This window comes from Canis lupus, chromosome 10 (assembly GCF_048164855.1).
Source record: "Canis lupus baileyi chromosome 10, mCanLup2.hap1, whole genome shotgun sequence".
Taxonomy (NCBI): Eukaryota; Metazoa; Chordata; class Mammalia; order Carnivora; family Canidae; genus Canis; species Canis lupus.
In genome coordinates, this window is record NC_132847.1 from 42,847,192 (window position 1) to 42,869,468 (window position 22,277).

Sequence of the window (22,277 nt, forward strand, 5' to 3'; positions counted from 1 at the left end):
AAATTCCTTCATAGCATCAAATATGCAATGAATACTCAAAAGTTCAAATATCTTGGGGTGCCTGGGTGGCTTAGTCGGTTAAGTGTCCAACTCTTGATTTTGGCTCAGGTCATGATCTCAGGGCCATGAGTTTGAGCCCCCAACAGGCTCTGCGGCTGAGTGTGGATCAGCCTGCTTGAGATTCTCTCCCTTTCCCTCTGCCCCTTCCTTCCCTCAAATAAATACATTTTAAAAATAGATATCTTAATATATACACAGAAAGAGCATTTCATAAAGTTCACCAGTCCTTTATGGCAAACAATGTTAGTAAACAAAAAATAGAAATTCCTTAGAATTTAAGAATGGATCAGATATATACTATGAAATACATATGAGATAAATAGAAACAAAGCCATGGGAAGAGAAAATATAAGAAAACAATGAGACTATCTTAAAATACCAGGCAGATTAAAAAAAAACTAAATAGTACTGAAGAAAATTTAAAATATAGCCAATAAAATTAGGAACTCAAAAGAGTAATTCAGAATATTAGGGTTGGAGAGAAAATTGATTAGCTGGATTATGAACTAAAAATAAACTCAGAATGTACAGAGAAATAGAGACAGAAAACATGACAGACAGCTTGACATGTAAAACACAGCAGAAGTTCCATCATAAGGCTTACTGAAGAGAATACATGTTCCAGAAACAGGAAATAAAGAAGATGGGTGGCATTCTTCTGACTCTCAGCATGACAGCATAAGGAACTCTGGACAAGCTCACCAGTAAAACCAGTGAAAATTATTTTTAAACAACCAGTTAAAACCTTTGGATATGGTTGAAGCACACTTAGCAATGAAATAAACACACATTCAAGAGAACTTAATAAAATGTATTAGGAACCATGGCAGTCTGTGATATTTGAACTGAAAGTTCTGCTTCCCCCTTTCTCCCTCCCAATTCAACAAGATGGAAATTTACTTAAGACTGATGCAGCCAAGAATGCAGAGTATCATCTCCTTTAGTTCTCAATTGGAGAGCTATCATCCCAGAAGGGGCAGGACATCACTATTTCTCATCCTAGCCCCATATATCTGCCGGTTAAGAGGCTAAGAGGCAAGCATAGGTGAGGGGTAGAGTCTTTCTTTTTCTACCCAGCCCATAAGGAACTCTACCCTGGGTGTGCTATTGCTGAGAATACTGGGACCCCAATCATCCTTCCCCCAGCCTGTAAGGCACTGACTACATGCTGGAAGAGTCAAAAAAAAAAAAAAATTGCTGAAGGAGTGACTGGCTGGCAGTTGGTTGAGCATCCAACTCTTGATTTCCACTTCGGTCAGGGTTGTGGGATCAAGCCCATGTTGGGCTCCCCAACACAGTGGGGAGTCTGCTTCTCCTCCTTTTCCCTCTGTACCTTCCACCTGCTTGCATGTGTACGCCTGTGCTCACTCTCTCTAAAATAAAATATTTTTACAAAAATAAGCTGAAGGTACTGTCCTCTACCACCAACAACCACCACCACTGAGCACTCAGCTCCTAAACTGGGAGTGCCATTCAGCAAGAAGCTTGCCATTGTCCTCACTTCCAGCTCCATGGCCATAAGTCAGAGATTTTGCCTTGGAGGAACAGTAGGCAATAAACCAGATGATTCTAATTCTTTTCCTAAAGGAACTGACTTCATTTGCAACAGTGTGGAGAAGTTTAAGCTTAAGGGTGCCTCCCAATACAGTGAAGGTAGTAGTGAAGAGCAATTGAGATGATATTGGTAGAACCATTTGACATATAAGCTAAACTGTAGACCAGCTAGTGTGCATGAGAGAACCTAGAAGAACATAGCTGACAGGAGACTATCTGGGGTCAGAACAAATATTGATAACTGACTTCCAGAACAATCCCTCTGAAGGAATCTGAATTTCAGTGGTTTAGTTTATGAGCAACTTATGCCTCAGCATATTGTTGTAGGCAATAAAGAAATCACCCAGCCATTGTTTAACAGCTGGATCTTATCAGGGAAAGAGAAAACCTTGAAAAAACCCTCACTGTTAACCAGGGTGACTGTGTGCATAACCCATGGGTATGCTCTCTGAAGAACAATATCAGAAGCTTATTGATGCCAGAGACAAAAAAATTCTGATAAAATAAAAAAAAATTAAAAATAAATAAAAGATTCTGCTAAAATAATGTTACTAAAAAAGAAAGAGAGCGAGAGAGAAAGAAAGAAAGAAAGAAAGAAAGAGAGAGAGAAAGAGAACAAACTGGTTACTAAACAAATAAGTAAATAATAATAAGCACAATAATAACAAGCACCAGAGGGGAGGCATCAGTACTCAGATTTGCTACAATATATTATCTAAAGTGTCCAAATTCCAATAAAAATGATTAGTCATGCAAGGAAACAGGAAAGTATGACCCATACACTGGGGAAAAAAAGCAGACAACAGAAACTGCCTGTAGAGCACCAGATGTCAAATTTAACAAAGTCTTCAATGTAGCCGTTAGAAACATGTTCAGTGAACTAAAGGGAACCATGATTAAAGAGTTAAAAAGGTATGATGAACATGTTGATGGGGATCCCTGGGTGGCTCGGTGGTTTGGCGCCTGCCTTTGGCCTGGGGTGTGGTCCTGAAGTCCCGGGATCGAGTCCCACATTGGGCTCCCTGCATGGAGCCTGCTTCTCCCTCTGCCTGTGTCTCTGCCTCTCTCTGTCTCTCAGGAATAAATAAATAAAATCTTTTAAAAACTTTTAAGAGAAGAAGAAAAGAAATAATATTAGAATGGAAATAAATAAAACAGTAGAAAATCAATTAAAAAGCTGATTCTCTGAAAAGAGCAACAGAATTGACAAAACTTCAGCTTGATTAATCAAGACCAAAAAAGATGGCATCCAAATTGCTGCATTAGAAATGAAAGATGAGACACTCCTACTGTTCTTAAAGAAATAAAAAGGAGGGGATCCCTGGGTGGCTCAGTGGTTTAGTGCCTGCCTTTGGCCCACGGTGTGATCTTGGAGTCCCGGGGGGTCAAGTCCCACATCAGGCTCCCTGCATGGAGCCTGCTTCTCCCTCTGGCTGTGTCTCTGCCTCTCTCTCTATCTCTCTCTCTCTCTCTCTGTCCCTTATGAATAAATAAATAAAATCTTTAAAAGAAGAAATAAAAAGGATTATAAAAGAATACTAATGAACAGCTGTATGTCAACTAATTAGATATCCCAAATAAAGTAAGCAAAGTCCTGGAAACACACAATGTACAAATTGACTTGAGAATAAAAAGTCTGAATAGATCTATAATAAGAGATTAAATTAGTAACAAAAACATGATCCACAATGATTATTTCGATACAGAAAAACATTTGACAAAATTCAATTCCCTTTCATGATAAAACTGTCAATAAACTAGGAATTGAAGAAAATTAACATAATAAAGTTCATATATGAAAAACCCATGATTAATATACTGAGCAGTGAAAAACGGAAAGTTGTTCCTAAAACTGAAAAATCAGCAACAAGGCAAAGATACCTATACTTTCCACTTCAACAGGGTACTGAAAGTCTTAGTCACTACAATTAGACAAGAAAATAAAAAGCATCCAAATTGGAAAGAAAGTAGTAAAATTATCTGTGCAGATGGCTTAATTTTACATGCAGAAAGCTCTAAAGACTTAAAAAAACCCAACTATTAGAATTATTAACTCAGTAAAGTGGTATAATGCAAAGTCAATATAGAAAAATCAGTTGTGTTTCTATACACTAACAATGAACTATGTAGAAAGAAAAAGTACCATTTGCAATAGAATCAAAAAGAGTAAAATGCTTTGAAATAAACTTAACTAATGAGGTGAAAGATTTGTATACCAAATACTTCAGAACATTGATAAATGAGGGGTGCCTGGCTGGCTCAGGCAGTAGAGCATGCGTTCTTGATCTCAGGGTTGTGAGTTCAAGCCCCACATTGAGCACAGAGCCTGCTTTAAAAAATTGATAAATGACACTTTAAAAGACATAAATCAATGAAAAAACATCCTATATTCATGGATTGGAATAACTGATATTGTTAAAATGTCCACACTACCCAAAGTGATTTACCAATTCAAAGCATTCTCTATCAAAATCCTAATGGCTTTTTTTCAGAAGTAGAAAAAAAATCCTAAAATTCAAATAGAACCACAAAAGGCACAGAATAGCCAAACAATATTGAGAAAGAACAAAGCTAAAGGCATCACAGTCAAGTGGGACTACATCACTAAAAAGCTTCTTTACAGCAATGAAAACAATTAGCAGAGTGAAAAGGCAACTTACAGCATGGGAGAAAATATGTTCAAGCCATATATCTGGTAAGGGGTTAATATCCAAAATATGTAAGGAACTCCTACAACTCAATAGGAAAACAAACAGACAAACAAAACCTAAAACTTGATTTAAAAATGAGCTAAGGTGGGGTGCCTGGGTGGCTCAGTGATTGAGTATCTGCCCTTGGCTCAGGTTGTGATCCTGGGGTCCTGGGATCAAGTCCCACATCAGGCTCCCTGCAGAAGCCTGCTTCTCCCTCTGCCTATATCTGCATCTCTCTTTGTGTCTCTCATGAGTAAATAAAATCTTAAAAAGAGAAAAGGAGCCAAGGAGTTGAATGGACATTTCTCTAAAGAAGACATATAAATGGTTATCAGGTATGAAAAAATGCCCCAACATCACTAGTCACTAGGGAATGCAAATCAAAACCACAATGAGATATCACTTCACATTTGTCAGGATGTCTATTATAAACAAAACAGAAACAAAAAACCCACAAGTGTGGGTAAAGGATATAGGGAATTTGGAACCCTTGTGCACTGCACCCATTACATTGTGGGAATGTAAAATGGTGTAACCACTATGGTAAACAGAATGGAGATTAAAATTAAAAATAAAACTACTATATGATCCAGCAATCCAACTTCTGGATATTTACCCAAAAGAACTGAAAAAAGGATCTTTAAAAAATATTAGCATTCCCTGGGGCAACTCGGTGGCTCAGTGGTTAGGCATCTGCCTTGGGTCAACCCAAGGCAGGTTGTGGTCCTGGGCTCCTGGGATCGAGTCCTGCATCAGGCTCCCCATAGGGAGCCTGCTTCTCCCTCTGCCTGTATCTCTGCCTCTCTTTGTGTCTCCCATAAATAAATAAAATATTTTTTAAAATATTAGCATATTAGCATTCCCACATTCATTGTAGCACCATGCACAATAGCCAAGATGTGGAAACAACATAAATGTTCATCAACAGATGAATAAAGAAATGGTGGTATACATATACAATGGAAAAGAAGACTTTAAAAAGAAAGCAACTCTGTCATATGCAACAACATGGATGAAACTTGAAGACACTATGATAAATGGAGTAAACTAGTCACAGAAAGACATATATTGCATGATTTCACTTACATGCGATACCTAAAATAGTCAGATTCATAAATCAAAATGTATAACTGTGGTTGCTAGGGACTAGAGAAAGGGGAAATGTGAATTATTAATCAACAGCCATGAAGTTTTAGTTAAGCAAGATGAGTAAGTTCTAGAGATTTTGGAATCATACAATATGTAGACATTTTAGATTGGCCCCTTTCACTAGTAATATGGATTTAAGATTCTCCATGTGTTTTCTTGGCTTGATAATTCATTTCTCTTTAGCACCAGCACTTCCCTGTTGTCCTTGTTCCAGATTCTGGCCGTTCTAATAGGTGTTTTAGTGGCATCTCATTGTTGTTTAATTTCCATTTCTTTCATGAGATATGAAATTACATTATACCTATAGTCAACAATACAGTGCTGTATACTTAAAAAATTGTTAAGAGGGTAGGGGTGCCTGAGTGGCTCAGTCAGTTAAGCATCCGACTCTTGATTTTGACTCAGGTCATGAGCTCAAGGTCATGGGAACAAGCCCTGCACTGGGCTCTGCACTCAGTGGGGAGTCTGCTTGAGATTCTTTCTCATTCTCTCTCTCTCCCCTGCCCCTCCTGCATGTGCAAGCGTGCTCTCTCTCTCACTCTCTCCACAAAATAAATAAATAAAAGATTTTTATTTTAAAAAAAAATGTTTGAGAGAGAAAGCATGCACAAGTGAGGGGAGGGGCAGAGGGACAAACAGATTCCCCGCTGAGCAGGAAGCCCAATGACATGGGGCTTCATTCCAGGACCCTGAGATCATGACCTGAGCCAAAGTCAGACTGCTTACCTGACTGAGCCACCAAGGCACCCCAATAAATAAATCTTTAAAAAACATTGTTAAGAGGATAAATCTCACTTAACTGTTCTTACTAAAATTAAAGCTTTTAAAAAGGATTTATGAGAGAGAGAGGGTGTACACATGGAAGTGAACTGGGACTGGGGAGGGGAATGGGGGGAGGATGGGAGAAGGGAGGCAGGAGAGACAGAATCCCAAGCAGACTCCCAGCTGAGAAAGGAGCCTGATGTGGAGCTCAATCCTAGGACCCTGAGATCATGACTTGAGCCAAAATCAAGAGCTGGATGCTCAACCAACTAAGCCACCCTGGCACCCTCTAAAATTAAAGGTTTTAAAAAGAATTCCAAGATAGGTCTCACTGGGTTAGAACTAATGTGTTAATAATAACATGGTCGTGTTCCCTTTTGAGGCTCTGGGGGAGAATTTGTTTCTTGCCTTTTCTTTTTTTTTTTTTTTTTTCTTGTTGTTTCTTGCCTTTTCCACTCTCTTAGAGGTCACCCACATTCCTTGATTTATTGTGTCCTCCTCCCATCATGAAAGCCAGTAACGTTAAGCTGTGTCTTTTTCACACTGCCATCTCTCTAGTTCTCTTTGTTCTGCCTCCCTCTTTTATTTATAAGAGTTGTGATATGTTGGGCCCATCTGGATAACCCAAAATAATCTCTCCATATGTGGCAGACTGAATAATGTCCCCTCAAATATCTGGACTTGAATTCCTGGAACCTATGATTGTTACTTTACATGGAAAAAGGGACCTTGCATATGTAATTAAGGATCCTGAAATGAGGAAGTTATCCTGGATTATCTGGGTGAGCTCTAAATATACTCACAAGCATCCTTATAAGAGAGAGACCGAGGAGATTTGACAACAGGAAGGTGAAGGAGATACAATGACAGAAGCAGAGATTAGAGAGATGTGCTTCAAAGGCAAAGAAAGTCAAGCAATACAAGTAGCCACTATCAGTAAAAAAGCAAGGTATGAGACTTTCCCCACAGAGCTTCCAGAAAGGGCTGCCTACATTTTCAATCTAGCCCAGTGAAATTTATTTCATTTAGCCTTCTGTCCTACAGAACAGTAAAAGGATAAATTTGTGTTGTTTTAAGCTACTACATTTTTGGTAATTTGTCATAGCAGCAATAGGGAACTAATACATCATCTTACAGTCTGATTACCAAACTTAATTACATCTCCAACATTAATTTCATTTTGCCTTGTAACCTAACATGTTCACAGGTTCTAAAGATTAGAACATGTACATCTTGTGGGGAGGAACATTATCCTGCCTACCACAACTTAACATACAATGAAAATAAATTGTAGGTTGATAAAACATGTAAATGTCAAATAATAACAGAATGTATAGGAGAATGTGTACATATAATCCTGGGTGTGTAAAAGACCTTAAACATGACAACAAAGTTGTAAGATATCTTCTTTAAAGGTTGGTTGGTACATTTGTGTTTCCTGGAAAAATTTAAATTCTGTAGGTTGAATAGTATCATATACAAAGTAGTGTTATAAGCAACAAGCTGGCAGACAACATTTGTAATGTGTATAACCAAGGACTAATAGCCTCAAAGGAAAAGAAAAAACAAGTGTTTGAATACATGAAACAGATGTATGCATAACTATGTTCTTTAGGGCATTTCATATTAATAAAAATTGAAAACAACTTAAACGTCCATAGGGGAATGATTGAATAAATGGTACATTTATCCATACAACAGGCTACCTGCAGCAGTTTAAAGAACAGGAGAGAATCTTTATGACCTACAAAGCAAAAATCTTCAAGACAAAGGGCATCTGGGTGGCTCAGTGGTTGAGTGTCTGCCTTTGGCTCAGGTTGTGATGCCAGGGTCCTGGGATCTAGTCCCGCATCAGGCTCCCTGAGGAAGCATGCTTCTCCCTCTACCTATGCCTCTGCTTCTCTGTGTGTTTCTCATGAATAAATAAAATCTTCAAAAAAAAATCCAAGACATACTGATATTTTAGCCAGTTAATAGAACAGTGCAAGCTTTATGATGCAATATAAGGGGGGGAAACAACACACACCAAACAAAACCACAAGTCATAAAGGATCTCCACCCCCTTTATGATATCAGCAGTTACCTCTGGAGAGAAGGGTAGCAGCAAAGGGAAACATTAGTTTTGTTCAATATAATCTGAATGCAAACCCATTCATGTATAAACTGCATAATATAGTTTAAAGCACAGTTTTTGTCTTGCTCATCATTGTATCCAAGAACCTAGCTCAGTACTGCACGGGTAGTTTGTTTAGTAAAAGAAGTCCAAGGGGATGGGACTTACTGCTAATGCTAAATCTTGTGCTGGTGAGAAGATACCACAATCTGCCTAAATTCTTCCTGCTTCAAATGCAGCTTGGTCTTTCTCTGGGAACTATTTTGGCTAAACTGAAGGCCTGAGCCAGAGGAGTGTGTGTGTGTGTGTGTGTGTGTGTACTAGTATGTCTAATAATTTATACCCTTTATATCTAACCCAGATAACAACTTTGCAAAATAGTCACCCTTGTACCCATTTTACAAATGAGGAAAAAAGAAGGCTTAGAGAAGACCTAACTAACTGAATTACTTACCCTGATGTCTTGTTTTTTTCTCTTCCTGTTAATGCAGCTTTGAGAGTTGCAGAATTCTTACGAAACAGAATGTGGTCACTTCTAGAAAAACTTACTGCTACCAGTGCTTGCCTTATCTCATTAGTTATTTATTTGTATTAGGTAGTTCAAACACTTTTAAAACTGATGGCAAATAAATAAATCTTCAAAATAAATCTTCCTCCACACCCCCCCCCCCCCAGCTATCCACATCCTTCTCCTGAGGCAACGGTCAACAACATTTTGTGTGTCTTTCCAGATATATTCTATGTATGTATAAGCACATATACAAATATCTCTAAAATTTAATATGAACTATTTTATATACATTATCTTATACCATTCTTTTTTTACTCAATAATGTATCTTGAAAATAACTACATTTTTGTTAGATCTGCTGCCTTCTGTTTAATAGCTATATAAGATTAATTTTAGGGAAGCCTCATAATTTCACTGATCCTTCCCCATTCAGGGCCACTGAAATTGTCTTGTATCTTTTGTTATTACAAAGCTACAGTTACTATTCTTACACATGGGCCATTTTGCAAATGTGTAAATGTGTCTGGTGGATAAATTCTAGAGGTGGAATTACTTAAAGAGATGTTCCTTTAAATTTTTCAATACTAATTTTTCTCTGTGGATGTTATATAAATTTACCACCCCCCCCCAGCAATATATCCACATCCTGACACTATGAAAATACTTTGTACAAGAGGAAAAGAAAGAAAAGGGAGAAAATTTTATCTTATTTGCATATAGGCATGAAACAGGTTTTTTTTTTTTAGCTTTACCCAGGGGTTGGTAATGCAGTTGCATCAACCACCCACATTTCCTGAAACACTAAGTACTATCTTCTAACTGAAACTGTAAAATCTATTCCCTTCTCTTCTGAAGACTTTATACATGATTGATCTATTTCACATAGGATGGGCATGGAAATGATTAATTCTGCTCTTTCATATAGCAGACAACCCTGCTTTGAGGCAGACTGGCCCCTCACCACCCTGGGTCACTTTCTGATTGCACTTTCCAGAAGTATCTACCTTTGGTTCTATGGTGAACCCAGTAGACAACTGCCCCTGCCCCTTTCTGAGAACTAATTACTGGAGGTACTTCCCCTAGCAAAAAAGAAATACACACTCTCCCCATTTCTCTTTTCCCTTTCGTCAATCTCATCTCAAGGATCCTTAAGAAAATATGTTATTTGATTATTGTCTAGTTTTATGCAAGGTAGTTTTCTCAGTTTCCCATCTATATAGCTTCCTTGATGTGTAAGGCCAAATTTTATTTTGCCTTGCTGTTCCTACCTAAACATGAGAGTATGGCAACTAATAAAAACTTTTTACATGTTGGGACGCCTGGGTGACTTAGTGGTTGATCATCTGCCTTTGGCTCAGGGCCTGATCCTGGGGTCCTGGGATCGAGTCCCACATCAGGCTCACCCACAGGGAAGCCTGCTTCTCCCTCTGCCTATGTTTCTGCCTCTCTCTCTCTCTCTGTCTGTCTCTAATGAATAAATAAATAAAATCTTAAAAACAACTTTTTACATGTTAAAATAGCTTTAAAATCATATAGCAATTTATCAGACTTGGTCACTTAGAAGTTGGCGGGTAGGAAGTAAATCGTAGGAAGTAAGTCCTAAATCTTCCTACTTGATTTACTTCCTGGGTTGTGGCTAACTTCATATTTCTTTTTTTTTTTTAACTTCATATTTCATCTGTAACAGTTTTCACACCAAAAGTTAATGAGAGCAACAAAAATCAGTCCATTGAGTGATTTATAATGAGAGGAACACAATTTCTGTCTTCTCTTCACCTCCAATAAAGAAAAAATACTATCAATAGCTTCTTCTAGGTAGAACATGCTGATTTGTTCTCTTATTCATCAAAAATTAATGTTGGCAATCTTTACCCCATCAAGAAGGCTGGCTTGGTTGGGGAACAGGTACGATTTTAGTCTGTCAATAATTTTTCCCCGTTAGAACCTCTCTCTCTCCTCCTCTCCTTCAGATCTCACATTTTGCTAGTAAACAAGAGCGCAAGTAGGACCCGAGGCAGCTCTATCACGCACCTAAATGGAGACAGAAGTTAGGCAATGATTATTCTCAGTATGTTCAGAACGACTTTAAAGGTCAACTTCATCTCAGAGAGTAGTCCATAGGCAGAAAACGCTTAAGAGCGGTTTTCTCAGTTCCTTGGCTGCAATCTCTCCAGAGACATAGTTCTCTAAGACCAAATCAGGTACAGAAAGGGCTGTGGCAACACCAGAGGATCCTGTCCGCTGTTTGATGGACGACTGAGAATTCAGGAAACTAAATCGTCGGAAGACCATTCACTCCAAGAAAAGCTCAAGCGGGGGTGGCGTGGTGGTGGTGGCCCATAATAATGTGTTCATTCAAAAACTATGTTTCTGGGCTTATCTGAGTGTTGCTGCTTAACCCGCGAACGTGGGACCCGAGCGGCGGGGCGCGGGCCCTTCGCGCGGGGCGGGGCCGGGCCGGGCCGCCTGGGGTGCGCGGGGCCCACGGGGGCGCGGGCGCGTCCAAGCCGGCTTCCCGGCGCCCAGTCCCCGCCCAGGCTGCCGGCTTCCAAAGGCCGCATCCAGCACAGCCTTTCCCAGTTACCTTCATTCCCTACCGCCCGCGCCCCGCACCCACTCCCCCGGGCCCGGTGCTGGCTCGGACGTTCGGTCGGTTACCACGGGAAAGCCCCGGCCTCGGCGCGGCGCCGGGTTGCGGTCCGGCGGCCTCGCCTCGCCTCGCGCTTTCTTCTTCCTCTCCCTTTCTCGCACCCTCCTCTCTCTCTCTCTCTCTCGCCCGCTCTTCCTTTTCTAACCAGAAGAAGCCGAGCTCGCGTTCCCCCCGGCGCGCACCTGCGCGGCCCGGGCCCCTCCGCGGAGGCGCGGCCGTGCGGGCGGGCGGGCTGACGGGCGAGCGGGCGGGCTAACGGCGGGCGGACGCGCGGGCGGACGCGCGGGCGGACGGGCGGACGGACGCGCGGGCGGACGGGCGTGCGCGCGCTCGGCCTGCGGGAGACGCGCACGTGGAGCCGCCGCGGGTTCCCGGTGGCGCAGGGCCCCGTGGAGGCCCCGGGGCCTGGGAGCCGGCGCCCTCGCGGTTCCGGAGGCGCCCGAGCCACAGCGGAGCCTGCTGGCCGACGGTAGGTGAGTGACTGTGCGTGTGTGCGTGTACACGCGCGCGTGTGCGCAAGCTACTGGAGCAAAAGAGTGTACGCGCGCGTGTGCGCAAGAGTGGAGCAAAAAAGAGTGTGTGTGTGTACGCGCGCGTGTGCGCAAGAGACGAGCAAAAAAAGTGTGTGTGTGTATGTGTGTGTACGCGCGCGTGTGCGCAAGAGACTGGAGTAAAAAGGAGTGGGCTCCTGCAGTCCAGAGGAGCCTGGGGAGGAGGGGAGAAGGTGGAAAACATTTGAAGGAACGTAGCGCAGTGTCAGAGCTAGAGATATTCAGAGAAATAGTGGGGGACAGATACCCAGATGGCAGGAGGGCCAGGAGTGGGGCACTGGATCCCAGTCAGGCGGGATGTAGGGGGGAAGGAACTTGGAGCATCAGACAACTGGCCTTTCTACTCTGAATAGAAAACAAAAAATAGAAGTGACATCAGTGCAAATAACAGGGTTGGAAGCTCCAAGAGCCCATCCCTAAACAGACACACCAAAAAGATGAGCGTCAGAATTCACCTTGTGGGAACTCTAGAAAGTAAGTAGTCACTGATTTACAGCAACCAAGTGAACTTCCTGATCAAGAAAAAGATGACTTAAACACAGCACTAGCAACCTTAAAGGGATACAAGGGATTATAAGAGAAAACTATGAACAATGTATGCTAGCAAACCTAAATAAAATAGACAAATCCCATAGAAATACACTGACTACCAAAACTTGCTCAAAAACCTCCTGACAAAAGTCCAGGAGCAGATGGCTTCAATAGTGAATTGTATCAAATGTTTAAAGAACAATTAACACCAGTCCTTCTCTAATTCTCCTAAGAAATAGAATATTGAACACTTCCTGACTCATTCAATTGGGCCAACATTACCCTGATACCAATATCAGGCAAAGACATTACAAGAAAAGAAAATTACAGACCAATACCCCTTTTGAATATAGATGAAAAAAATATATATCCTCAACAAAATCTTTGCAAACCAAACCTAGCAGAATGTTAAAATAATTACACCATGATCAAGTGACATTTATCCCAGGAATGCAAAGGGTTTGACATATAAAAGTCAATCAATGTAATATATCATATTAATAGAATGAAGAAAAAAACATACCATCATGTTGATGCGGAAAAAGAATTTGAGAAAATCCAACACTCTTTCATGATAAGAAAAAAAAAATCAACAAAGTAGGGATGAACAGAACTTCTTCAATCTGGTTAAGGTTTTTTTTTTTTTTTTTCATAGTGAATATGATCATCAGTGGTGAAAGACTAGGAAGTTTCTTACTAATATCAGGCACAAGAAAAGAATGCCTGTTTTTGTTTCTTCTGTTCAAAAGTGTACAGATTACATTGTCCTGAATCGTAACCTAAAAAATTAGGCAAGAAAAAAATAGATGAGGCATCCAAATTGGAAAGGAATAAGTAAAACTAACCTTCTTTGCAGATAATCACATGATCATATTTATAGAAAATCCTGAAGAATCCACTAAAAATAAAATAAGCAATTTTAGTGAAGCTGCAAGATAAAAGACCAACAGACCAGAATCAGTTGTGTTTCTATACACTAGCAAGAAAAAGTCCAAATAAAAGAAAAAAAGAAAACAGCTGGATTTTTAGTAGCATCAAAAAAGAATAAAATAGGAATACGTATGTGCAATATTTGTACACTAAAAATCACAAAACTTTGCTGGAATTAAAGGCTAAATGAATGGAAAGACATCCTGTGTTCATGAATTGGAAAGCTTAATATTAAATGGTGGCAGGCAGTAGGACCCAAAATGATCTACATATGCAATGCAGTTCCCATGAAAGTCCCAGGGCCTTTTGTTTTGTTTTGTTTTTGGTAGAAATGTAAAAACTGATCCATAAGTGTGTATGCAATTGCAAGGAACCCCAGATAGAAGCTTAAAACAGATTAAAATAATTTTGAAAAAGAAGAACAAAGGGTACTCACAGTTCCCATTTTGAAAACATACTACAAAGTTACAGTAATCAAAATAGTATAGAACTGGCACAAAGATAAACATATCTCCATGGAAGAGAATTGAGAGTTTAGAAACAAACCAATACCTCTATAGTCAATTGGTTTTTGACAAGATTCCTAGATCATTCAACTGGCAATGAATAGCCTCTTTAACAAATGGTGCTAGGACAATTGGATATCCACATGAAAAAGAATGAAGTTAGAGCTCTACCTTCTACTATAGGGAAAAATAAACTCCATAAAAATTAGTTTTTTGTGCATGAAAGGACACTATCAAGAAAGTGAAATGATAACATACAGAATGAGAGAAAATGTTTATAAACCATTTATTTGATAAAGGTCTAGTATCCATAATATACAAAGAAGTCTTACAACTTAACAACAAAAAGGAAAACAACTCAGATGAGATCGGGCGTGTTCAGGGTGGTGTGGCCATAGACAAGAACTACTCAATTTAAAAATGGGCAAAGGACTTGAATAGACATTTCTCCTAAGAAAATATGCAAATAACCAATAAACACATGAAAAGATATTCAACATCTGTAGTCATTAAGGAAATGCAAATCAAACCCCACTGGGATGGCTTCTGAAAAAAAAAAAAAAAAAGCACCCAGAAAATAACAAGTGTTATCAAGGATAAGGAGATATTGGAACCCTCGTATATTGTTGTGAGAATATTTGATGGTGCAGCTACTGTGCAAAACAGTTTGACAGTTCTTGAAAAAGTTAAACATAGAACTATTATATGATCCAGCAATTTCACTCCTAGGTATATACCCCAAAGAATTGAAAACAAGCCATCAAACAAATACTCATAACGGAATATAGCACTCATCACAATAGCTAAAATGCAGGAACAACCCAAATATTCATTATGATATAGAGTAAATAATGGAATACTATTCAGCCATTAAAAGGAATTAAGTAGTGGTATATGCTACAACATAGATGAACTGCAAATATGCCAAATGAAAGAAGCCAGACGCAAAAGGCGACATATTGTATGCTTCCAATTATATGAAATGTACAGACTAGGTAAATCCATAGAGACAAAAGATTAGTGGTGGCCAGGGCATGGGGACAGGGAGGATTTAATGAGTATGGTTAGTAGGTATAGGGTCTCATTTGGAGGTGATCAAAATGTTTTGGAACTAGATAAATGGTGATGCACAACATTGTAAGTTTACTAAATGCCACTGAACTGTACAATTTAAAATTGTTAATTTTCTGTGAATTGCACCTCAAAAAACAAGTCATGAAGGTATGGTTCCCTGCTGCAGAGGAGGCAGCATGGCCTCTGGGCCTCCACGGAAGTTAGAGCCATGCATGTTCCTCCTCCTGCTGTGGCAGAGAAGCTGGAGTTGCTTTTGATTTGAGTGGTGGTGAGTAGCTACTTCACAGCCCTCTGTAGCCACTGTGGGGGAGTTCTAGAGAGCTGGGTGGGGCATGGTGGGGGCAGCTCCGGTCAGACACCCCCACCCCCACCCCCACCCCTAGCAGGCTGCAGAGGCTGGCTTTGTGGTTGTGGACCACTCTGTCATATATTTCTGTGGAGCTTAGGGCAAAATACCCCAAATCTTGAGAGGCTCATCTCCTATAGCCAGACAAGTAATGGAAGGCCAAGTGTGAGTCTGGTAATTTGAAGTCTCCCTGGAGTTTCTCTTCCCCATTTCATCCATCTTAGAAGATCCAGCTCTTGACAGTTTATCATCTGAAATCCAGATGTATTAATATCCATGCTATGTACTCTTACTGCAGCATCCATTTATCTTTTAGAAAAAAATACTATCTTCCAGTCAATGAAATTGATGTTTAAATTTTTAGTCATGTGTTTGTATGTTCATTAGTTGATGCCTTTCCCCTCCTTTCTCATGACAAGGTGCCCTAATAGGTGCTCAATAAATATTGTCTGAACAAATGAGTAACCACACTTTTTTTTTTTTAAGGTGAACCTTGGCACTACCACTTGATGGCAGTTGGACACAGGAAAGGCTATGTAACCCATTTAAGTTCCGTATCCTTAGTTCACTAAATGTCTATAATAACAACAGCGCCTTGCCGGGTGTTGAGGCTGGAAAGAGGAAGGGGGAAGTGCCCACATAGATGTGTTTTCAGGGCCTACGGACTTGCTTCAGAGAATTCTAACCCAACAATAAAAAGGCAGAAACTGTTTTTTTTTTTTTAACCTTTTATATACCAATATATAAATGGAAATACAAATGGAAATTTAAGGGAAAGGGAAGGCTGATTTTTTTAAACACTGTCTACAGTGTTAAAAAGTGGTATTTGATAAAGGCAAGCATGCAGGGAAGAGTTGGGTTGGGTGGGGTAATTCATTTTTGTTGATTGAAGATCAAAACCACTTGATCTGTCTTTAGAGCTCAATTCTTGAAGTCCGGGCTGTCTGCACAAAGAAAAACACATTAGAACCTCGAAGTCAAGGCTGCGTGATCCATCCCGCCTTCCTCTCGTTAGTCTCCCACCTGGTATTCAAACACATATGCGTGAGGCTTCGCTGGCCTCTCAATATCCACCACCCGTCAGCACAGGGTCTGTCCCTCAAGGCTGGACCCTGCCCGCGGCCCTACTCCCCAGCGTCGCGAACAGCGCACCGCGTCCACCGCGCGGCGGGCTGCTCGGGCTCGCCGAGCTCGGGCCCGCCAGGCTGGGGCATGGAGGGCGCGCCACGCCGCCCACGGGCTTGCGGCAGGAAAACCCCAGTATATAACGCGTGCTGAGGGTTTGACCCACGCGGCGCCGCCGGGCGCCGGCCACGAAAATACCGTCTGGCTCTTCGCGTATCCGCAGGCATCTCTTGCACCTGATGCGCGGAGCGACTCCGCGACACCGTAAGCAGGGGGCCCCTGAGGCTCACGAGCGCCTGGGCAGGGTAGGAACCTTCGGCTCCAGTCCTGTTGTCTTTCTCTCCAGGTTCCCTCTCCCCAACCCACTAATGTCTTCCTAAAGTTTCTCAAACCAAATCCACGTTTCGACCTAACACCCTTTCTTTGACTACTGGCTGGAACTTTAACTGGCCTCTGTGCCTTCCTCTCTGATCTGGCTGTGTGCGCGCTCCTGCCTGCCTTTGGTCCTCCTAAGCCGCTAGGGTCTCTGCGCTCGAGAGTGTCTCCGCCCCCCCCCCCCCCCCCCGTGGTTAATTTCATCAGTCGGGCTCTCCGACCCCTCTGAGCCTCTCTTCCCATTCAGACTTGACTCTTAGCCATCACATTGGTTTTTACAGACTAACTCTGTGAAAATACATTGTGTATTGCTTAAAGTGTGTTTCCCAGAATGTAAGCTCGATGAGGGCAGGACTCCTGTTTTGTCTCATTCACTTTAAGTCCCATTTAAATGGAGCTGAATGGCGTAGTAGGATGAAGAGGAGGAAGGGAAGGTAGGAAGAAAGGCGTGGGTAGACTTGTGTGCTTGGGTCAAATCTTAGTTTTGCTCATAAAGGGTTACCCTCTCTATTTGCGGGTGGCCCAGTTCTGTCCTCTAACCCTTCCACCTCTTCAGCTCCTCCCAGTTCTTGCTCGGCGCAACCCGCCCTACCATTGGTCCCTCGCCCCGCGCTGTGTCTGGAGGCGAACTTCAGTTGGGGGCGAGGGAGCGCGCGCTCGCTGGGTAGGCTAAAGGAGATCTTGGCGAGCTTTTCACGTCCAAGGCACAAAACTCGCTACCTCAATGGTCTAGGGCCCAGAGCGAGCCTCTTTGCTCTGTTCGCTCACGCCCAACTAAGGTGCAGAGGGTCTAATGCCCCGATTCTGAGCCAACATGGGCTAGATCTCAGTATCTTCTCAGCCATGGTTTACCTTAAATATTTGTGTTAATTTCTTATATAGCTAATGGTTCTCCCTTCAGAAAAAGATCAGTGAGGTGGGTATACTTCAGGAAGGCAGGAGTGGAGGTGGAGAATGGGGTCCCCAGAGAAGAAGGCCTTGTGGTTGTGGAAGGAGAAGGAGAGGAGAATCACACGGCCATCTCCCCCGTCTCAGCGATCTCTCTCGCAGAGAAGAAAAAGCTTAAGAGAGGGTCTCTGCTTCTCAGAGAGTGTAGCAAATCCCCGTGTGCAGACTGCCAGGGTTGGAGGGGTCTCTCCCCCTTGGGCAGCTCTGGAAAACAACTCGGGATAGAGCAGAAGGTGGAGTTTAGTAAAATTTTGCAGTGGTGGGGGGAGGACAGATTTCTGCCAGATGACGCCTCGCGCAAAGGCTTTTTATGGGGATGGTCCTGCTACTTAGATACGCTAATACGGAAACTGAGGAGAGCTGAATGGATGCTGCTGCCAGCTAGTCTGGAGGAAGAGGGGGGTCACTAGACCTCTAGCCTCTTGAGTCGTCAATATTCCACAGTCTAGGCCCTGAGCTGTGGGAAGGGTGAGTGTTTGAGAGAAATAAGGGCACGATTTATGAGATGGGCTTTAACGTGTGGAAATCCCTCTAAGCTATTTCCTATCCGCAGCGCAAGCAAGGCAGCGCGATTGGGACAATAGGGTTGTCCTACAGGTTGGCAGTGTGAGAGCTGCAGCGAGACACAAGACCTTGCTCTCCTAGAATCAGCTTTCTCTTCTGAAAAAGGAGTGCTCTGGGCTGCGGAAGCTCTCCGAGTTCCAACTCAGATGTGGCACCTCACCTGCGTGACCTTCCGCACCTTCCGTACGGGCGTGGCTACCACTTTCGGTGCCCCCCGCGGCTGCGCGCAGGTACGCAGCGACAGCGCCGTGGCCCCGCTCCTCAGCCAGGTCCACGGGCAGGCGGCCCCAGGCATCGCGCACGTCCAGCCGCGCCCCGGCTCGGTGCAGCACCACCAGCGTGTCCAGGAAGCCCTCCCGGGCCGCGTCGTGCACAGGGCGGGTGAGGGTGACGGGGTCGGCACAGTTGGGGTCGGCGCCGTGGAGCAGCAGCAGCTGGGCCACGCGGGTGCTGCCCATCATCATGACCTGCCGGGAGAGCAGAGTGGTCAGGACAGGGACAGGGGGCAGGGGCAAGTTTAAAGAACCTATTTGTGAAGCCCCTACCCCATGCAGATGCCGCTACAAGCCACGGGCGTCTATTTATTCTATTTGCTTTCAGTTACCACCTCCCTTAGACAGTTCTGCTTATTCCATTTTTCTGTCCACATTGAATTCCATTATATTCTCCAAACTTTTGCGGAATTCCAGCCACACCCTATTGTCTGTCAGAGGCATGACAATAGCAAAAGAGTGAGAGACGAACTGGCTTGAACTATAGCCTAACCTCCTATAGCCCCCCCACCCATTTTGATACAAAATTATATAAGGCCCAGAGATTTTGTATGGTTTTCTGTTGTATATCCAAGCCCAGGACATAATAATTGTTAAAAAGTGAAAGTGAAAACAACAACAAATCTTTAATTCCTAAAAAACTTTTAATATACACTTAGCCTACCAGAATGTTAAAATTCACTCTAAGTATAAAATGAGGGTTCTCTAACCAGCCCCCAAATTCCTTCCCATAATGAGCTGAAGAATGTCCCCAAAGATGTGTACTACCTAACACTTGAAAGCTGTGAATATAATACCTTACATGGGAAGAGAGGCTTCCCAGATGTGATTAAATTAAGGATTTTGAGAGAGATTAACATGGATTATCAGGATGGGCCCAATGTAATCACAAATTCCCTTATGAGGTTACAGAAGAAAGATCTAAGAATGGAGGTCAGAGAGAAGAAGATGCAGGGACCATGAGCACAGGAATGTTGATGGCCATTAGAAGTTGGAAACAGATTCTCCCCTAGAACTTCCAAAAGAAATGCAGCATTGTGGATCCATTTTAGACTTCAACCTCCAGAACTATAAGATAATAAATTTATGTTGGTTTGAGACACAAAAGTTGTGGTAATTTGTTACAGCAGAAATAGGAAACTAAGAAACTTCCCAAGTTTATATACTCTGAGAGTTCATTAAACAGGAGGTGCTCCCTTCATTTGTTTGATAAATCGTCTTTGAAACAAAGTCATTACCAAAGAGGATTTTTTAAATAGTATCTACAATCACAGCAACCTTACAATTTGAGTGTTACATGGCAGATGGCAGTGGTAGATAATTTTCTTTTAGGCTAACCACTATTTGATTATATTAGCTAGACTTATAGTGACTGTATAAAAAGGAATTATTTTTAATTACATTCTGCATTAAACGTAAATAATTATTTCTCTAAGCCAAGGAACATCTGCGAAGCCTCTTTTCCCATGTAAGGTAACATACACTTAACTGATTTTAAAGGTTTTCATTATATTTTGCAGTATTAAAGTATGAAAGAAACCTAACACTTAAATACTTAAATCTAAATAGCAATCCAAAGCTGAAAGAAAAAGAATCGATTAAATGAATATTTGTAGAGTGCTTAAATCCATTTGATAAGATATTTAAAGTAATTATAATTTTCTATAAACTAATTAGTTTTGTATTAAACACAAGGTTGGTTAGGGTTCTAAACCAAAACCATGCACTCTTTTCTCTATGTTCTTATTTTCCCTATTAAAAAAATTGTTAAAACTAATTATCCAACTTTTTTCTTTTTGTATTTAAACAAAGTCTCTTCAAACATATTCCAAACTTCAAGGCCACACTCAGTCTCTGAGCAAAATCTTAGAGAAATGAGAAATCATGCATGCATTCTTTTTAAAGGACTCATGGTTTTCTTCTACCATCACACAACCTCTCTACTCTCAAAATCCCTTCACACTTAAAATCCCAAATAATCTCAAGTTTTAAGGCATTTTGTTTTTATTTTTATATATGTATGTTAAGGTATATAAAATTTATCCTATGTAGCATTGTTTCAGGAAAGGAAGATGACTTGTGAAATCTGTGCAATTGCAGGTACAGTTACTTTCCTTTGTCTTGTTATGCTTGAATTTGTGCAGTGAGCCTTTGTTTCACATACATTTTATTTTTCACAATCCAAAATCATTGTCAACACTGGGAATAAAACTAGGGTGGTGACGAACAGGGAGAAATAGGGTTTTTTGGTTTTGGGTTTTTTTTTTTTTTTTTTTTAGCCTGGATTTAGGAATTTAGTGAAGGCAAACAACAACAGCAAATACCCAGCACCCCCACCCCCACCCACAACCGGAGTCAGGAGGGAAGAAACCACATTTCTGAACCGTGAGGAATCCAAAACTCTCTCAACTGCGTTAATCTATAGCAAGTCAAAAGTAACAAAAATAATAGGAGGTACCCTCAAAATGGTAGCTAAATCGACGGCATTATCTCAGGCAAGATCACACTGTTTTTCTTCATCTATGTCTGTCTGTATTCCCTAAATTCTCACAAGCACAGATGTGCCATACACGGTTAAAGTAAAAATAAACACAACATGCAGTTGCTTCTGAACAATTTCAATGAATATTTATTCAATTTACACAGCAGAAGGTTTCCAGTACAATCGCCGCTAGCACAGAAGATGATCCGCTCCCTTCAGGGGTCTATGAGTTCCGGCCTAGTGGGCCCAACAAATCTTCCATTTCTTTAAAATCTTGCTTTACGTTCGTAACTGTGTATCAGATGGAGAGCACACCTCGGACTATATTAACACGAACAGGCTCCCCCCTCCCGATCTCAGACCAGACATCTGCCCTGCACGTGCCTCCCCATCTCCCGTCCCCCCGCCCCCCCCCCCGCGGCTTCCTCTGCCCCCAGGACGCGGACACTGGAAGCTCCGGGCTCCAGACACCACCTGGGACCTCACCAGGGAGTCTCCCCGTCCCCGACCAGCGACCGGCAGACCTGGAGGACTCCCTTGCAAACCCTGTGCCGCACAGTCGTCCGCCACCGCCTCCTCCCGCCGCCCGCGCGCTCACCCACCTGAATCGGGCTCCGACCCAGGCGGTTCGGCGCGTCGGGAGGCGCCCCCGCCGCGAGCAGCGCCCGCACCTCGTCCGCGCGGCCCCGGGCTGCCGCCGAGGCCAGCCAGTCGGCGAAGGGCTCCATGCTGCTCCCGAGCGCGGGCCCCCGGCTCCCTCCCTCCCTCCTTCCCGCCGCGGCCGTCGGGCGCCAGCGGCCCGCCCCAGCCTCTCGTGACCCGCCCGCCCCTCCTCTCCCCTCCTCTCCCCTCCTCCGGGGCCGGCGGAAGCGGCCCCCAGACTCGGCCCCTCGACTCCTCCAACCCGACTCTTTCAATCCAGGAGAGCGCCCTCCGCTCTCAACTCGCTGCGAAACGAGTCGCCCCACGCGTGGCCTCTGCCGTCTCGGTTCCACGGCTCCCCCAGGGGAGCACGACCGAGCCGCGGGGGCAGGGAGCCGCGGGCCGCCCCACAGCTGCCCTCGCGCCGCGTCGCTCCGCG

At 42.7% G+C, this 22,277-nt stretch overlaps 1 protein-coding gene and 1 long non-coding RNA gene across 12 annotated transcripts in view; both read right to left on the minus strand.

Annotated features, from left to right (window-relative positions):
• Nucleotides 1–9,541: 9,541 nt before the first annotated feature.
• LOC140641526 (uncharacterized) lies at nucleotides 9,542–11,715 on the minus strand. Its single transcript, XR_012038043.1, has 2 exons — nucleotides 11,501–11,715; nucleotides 9,542–10,873 (listed from the first exon to the last, which is right to left on the minus strand). It is a non-coding gene; the product is annotated as an uncharacterized lncRNA (long non-coding RNA).
• Nucleotides 11,716–14,282: 2,567 nt separating this feature from the next.
• The window catches only part of LOC140641528 (cyclin-dependent kinase 4 inhibitor B-like), a 43,337-nt gene continuing 35,342 nt past the window's right edge, over nucleotides 14,283–22,277 (minus strand). For 8 of the 11 annotated variants that reach the window (XM_072841527.1, XM_072841535.1, XM_072841537.1 and 5 more), the window contains 2 exons: nucleotides 18,603–18,909; nucleotides 14,283–16,370 (listed from right to left, as the gene is read on the minus strand). In XM_072841527.1, coding sequence (XP_072697628.1) covers nucleotides 16,345–16,370; nucleotides 18,603–18,909 — 333 coding nt within the window. In that variant the 3' untranslated portion in view covers nucleotides 14,283–16,344. Of the gene's footprint in view, nucleotides 16,375–18,602; nucleotides 18,910–21,798; nucleotides 21,945–22,277 lie in introns of those variants that run through there. The other 3 variants (XM_072841528.1, XM_072841529.1, XM_072841526.1) reach the window with 3 other exon arrangements.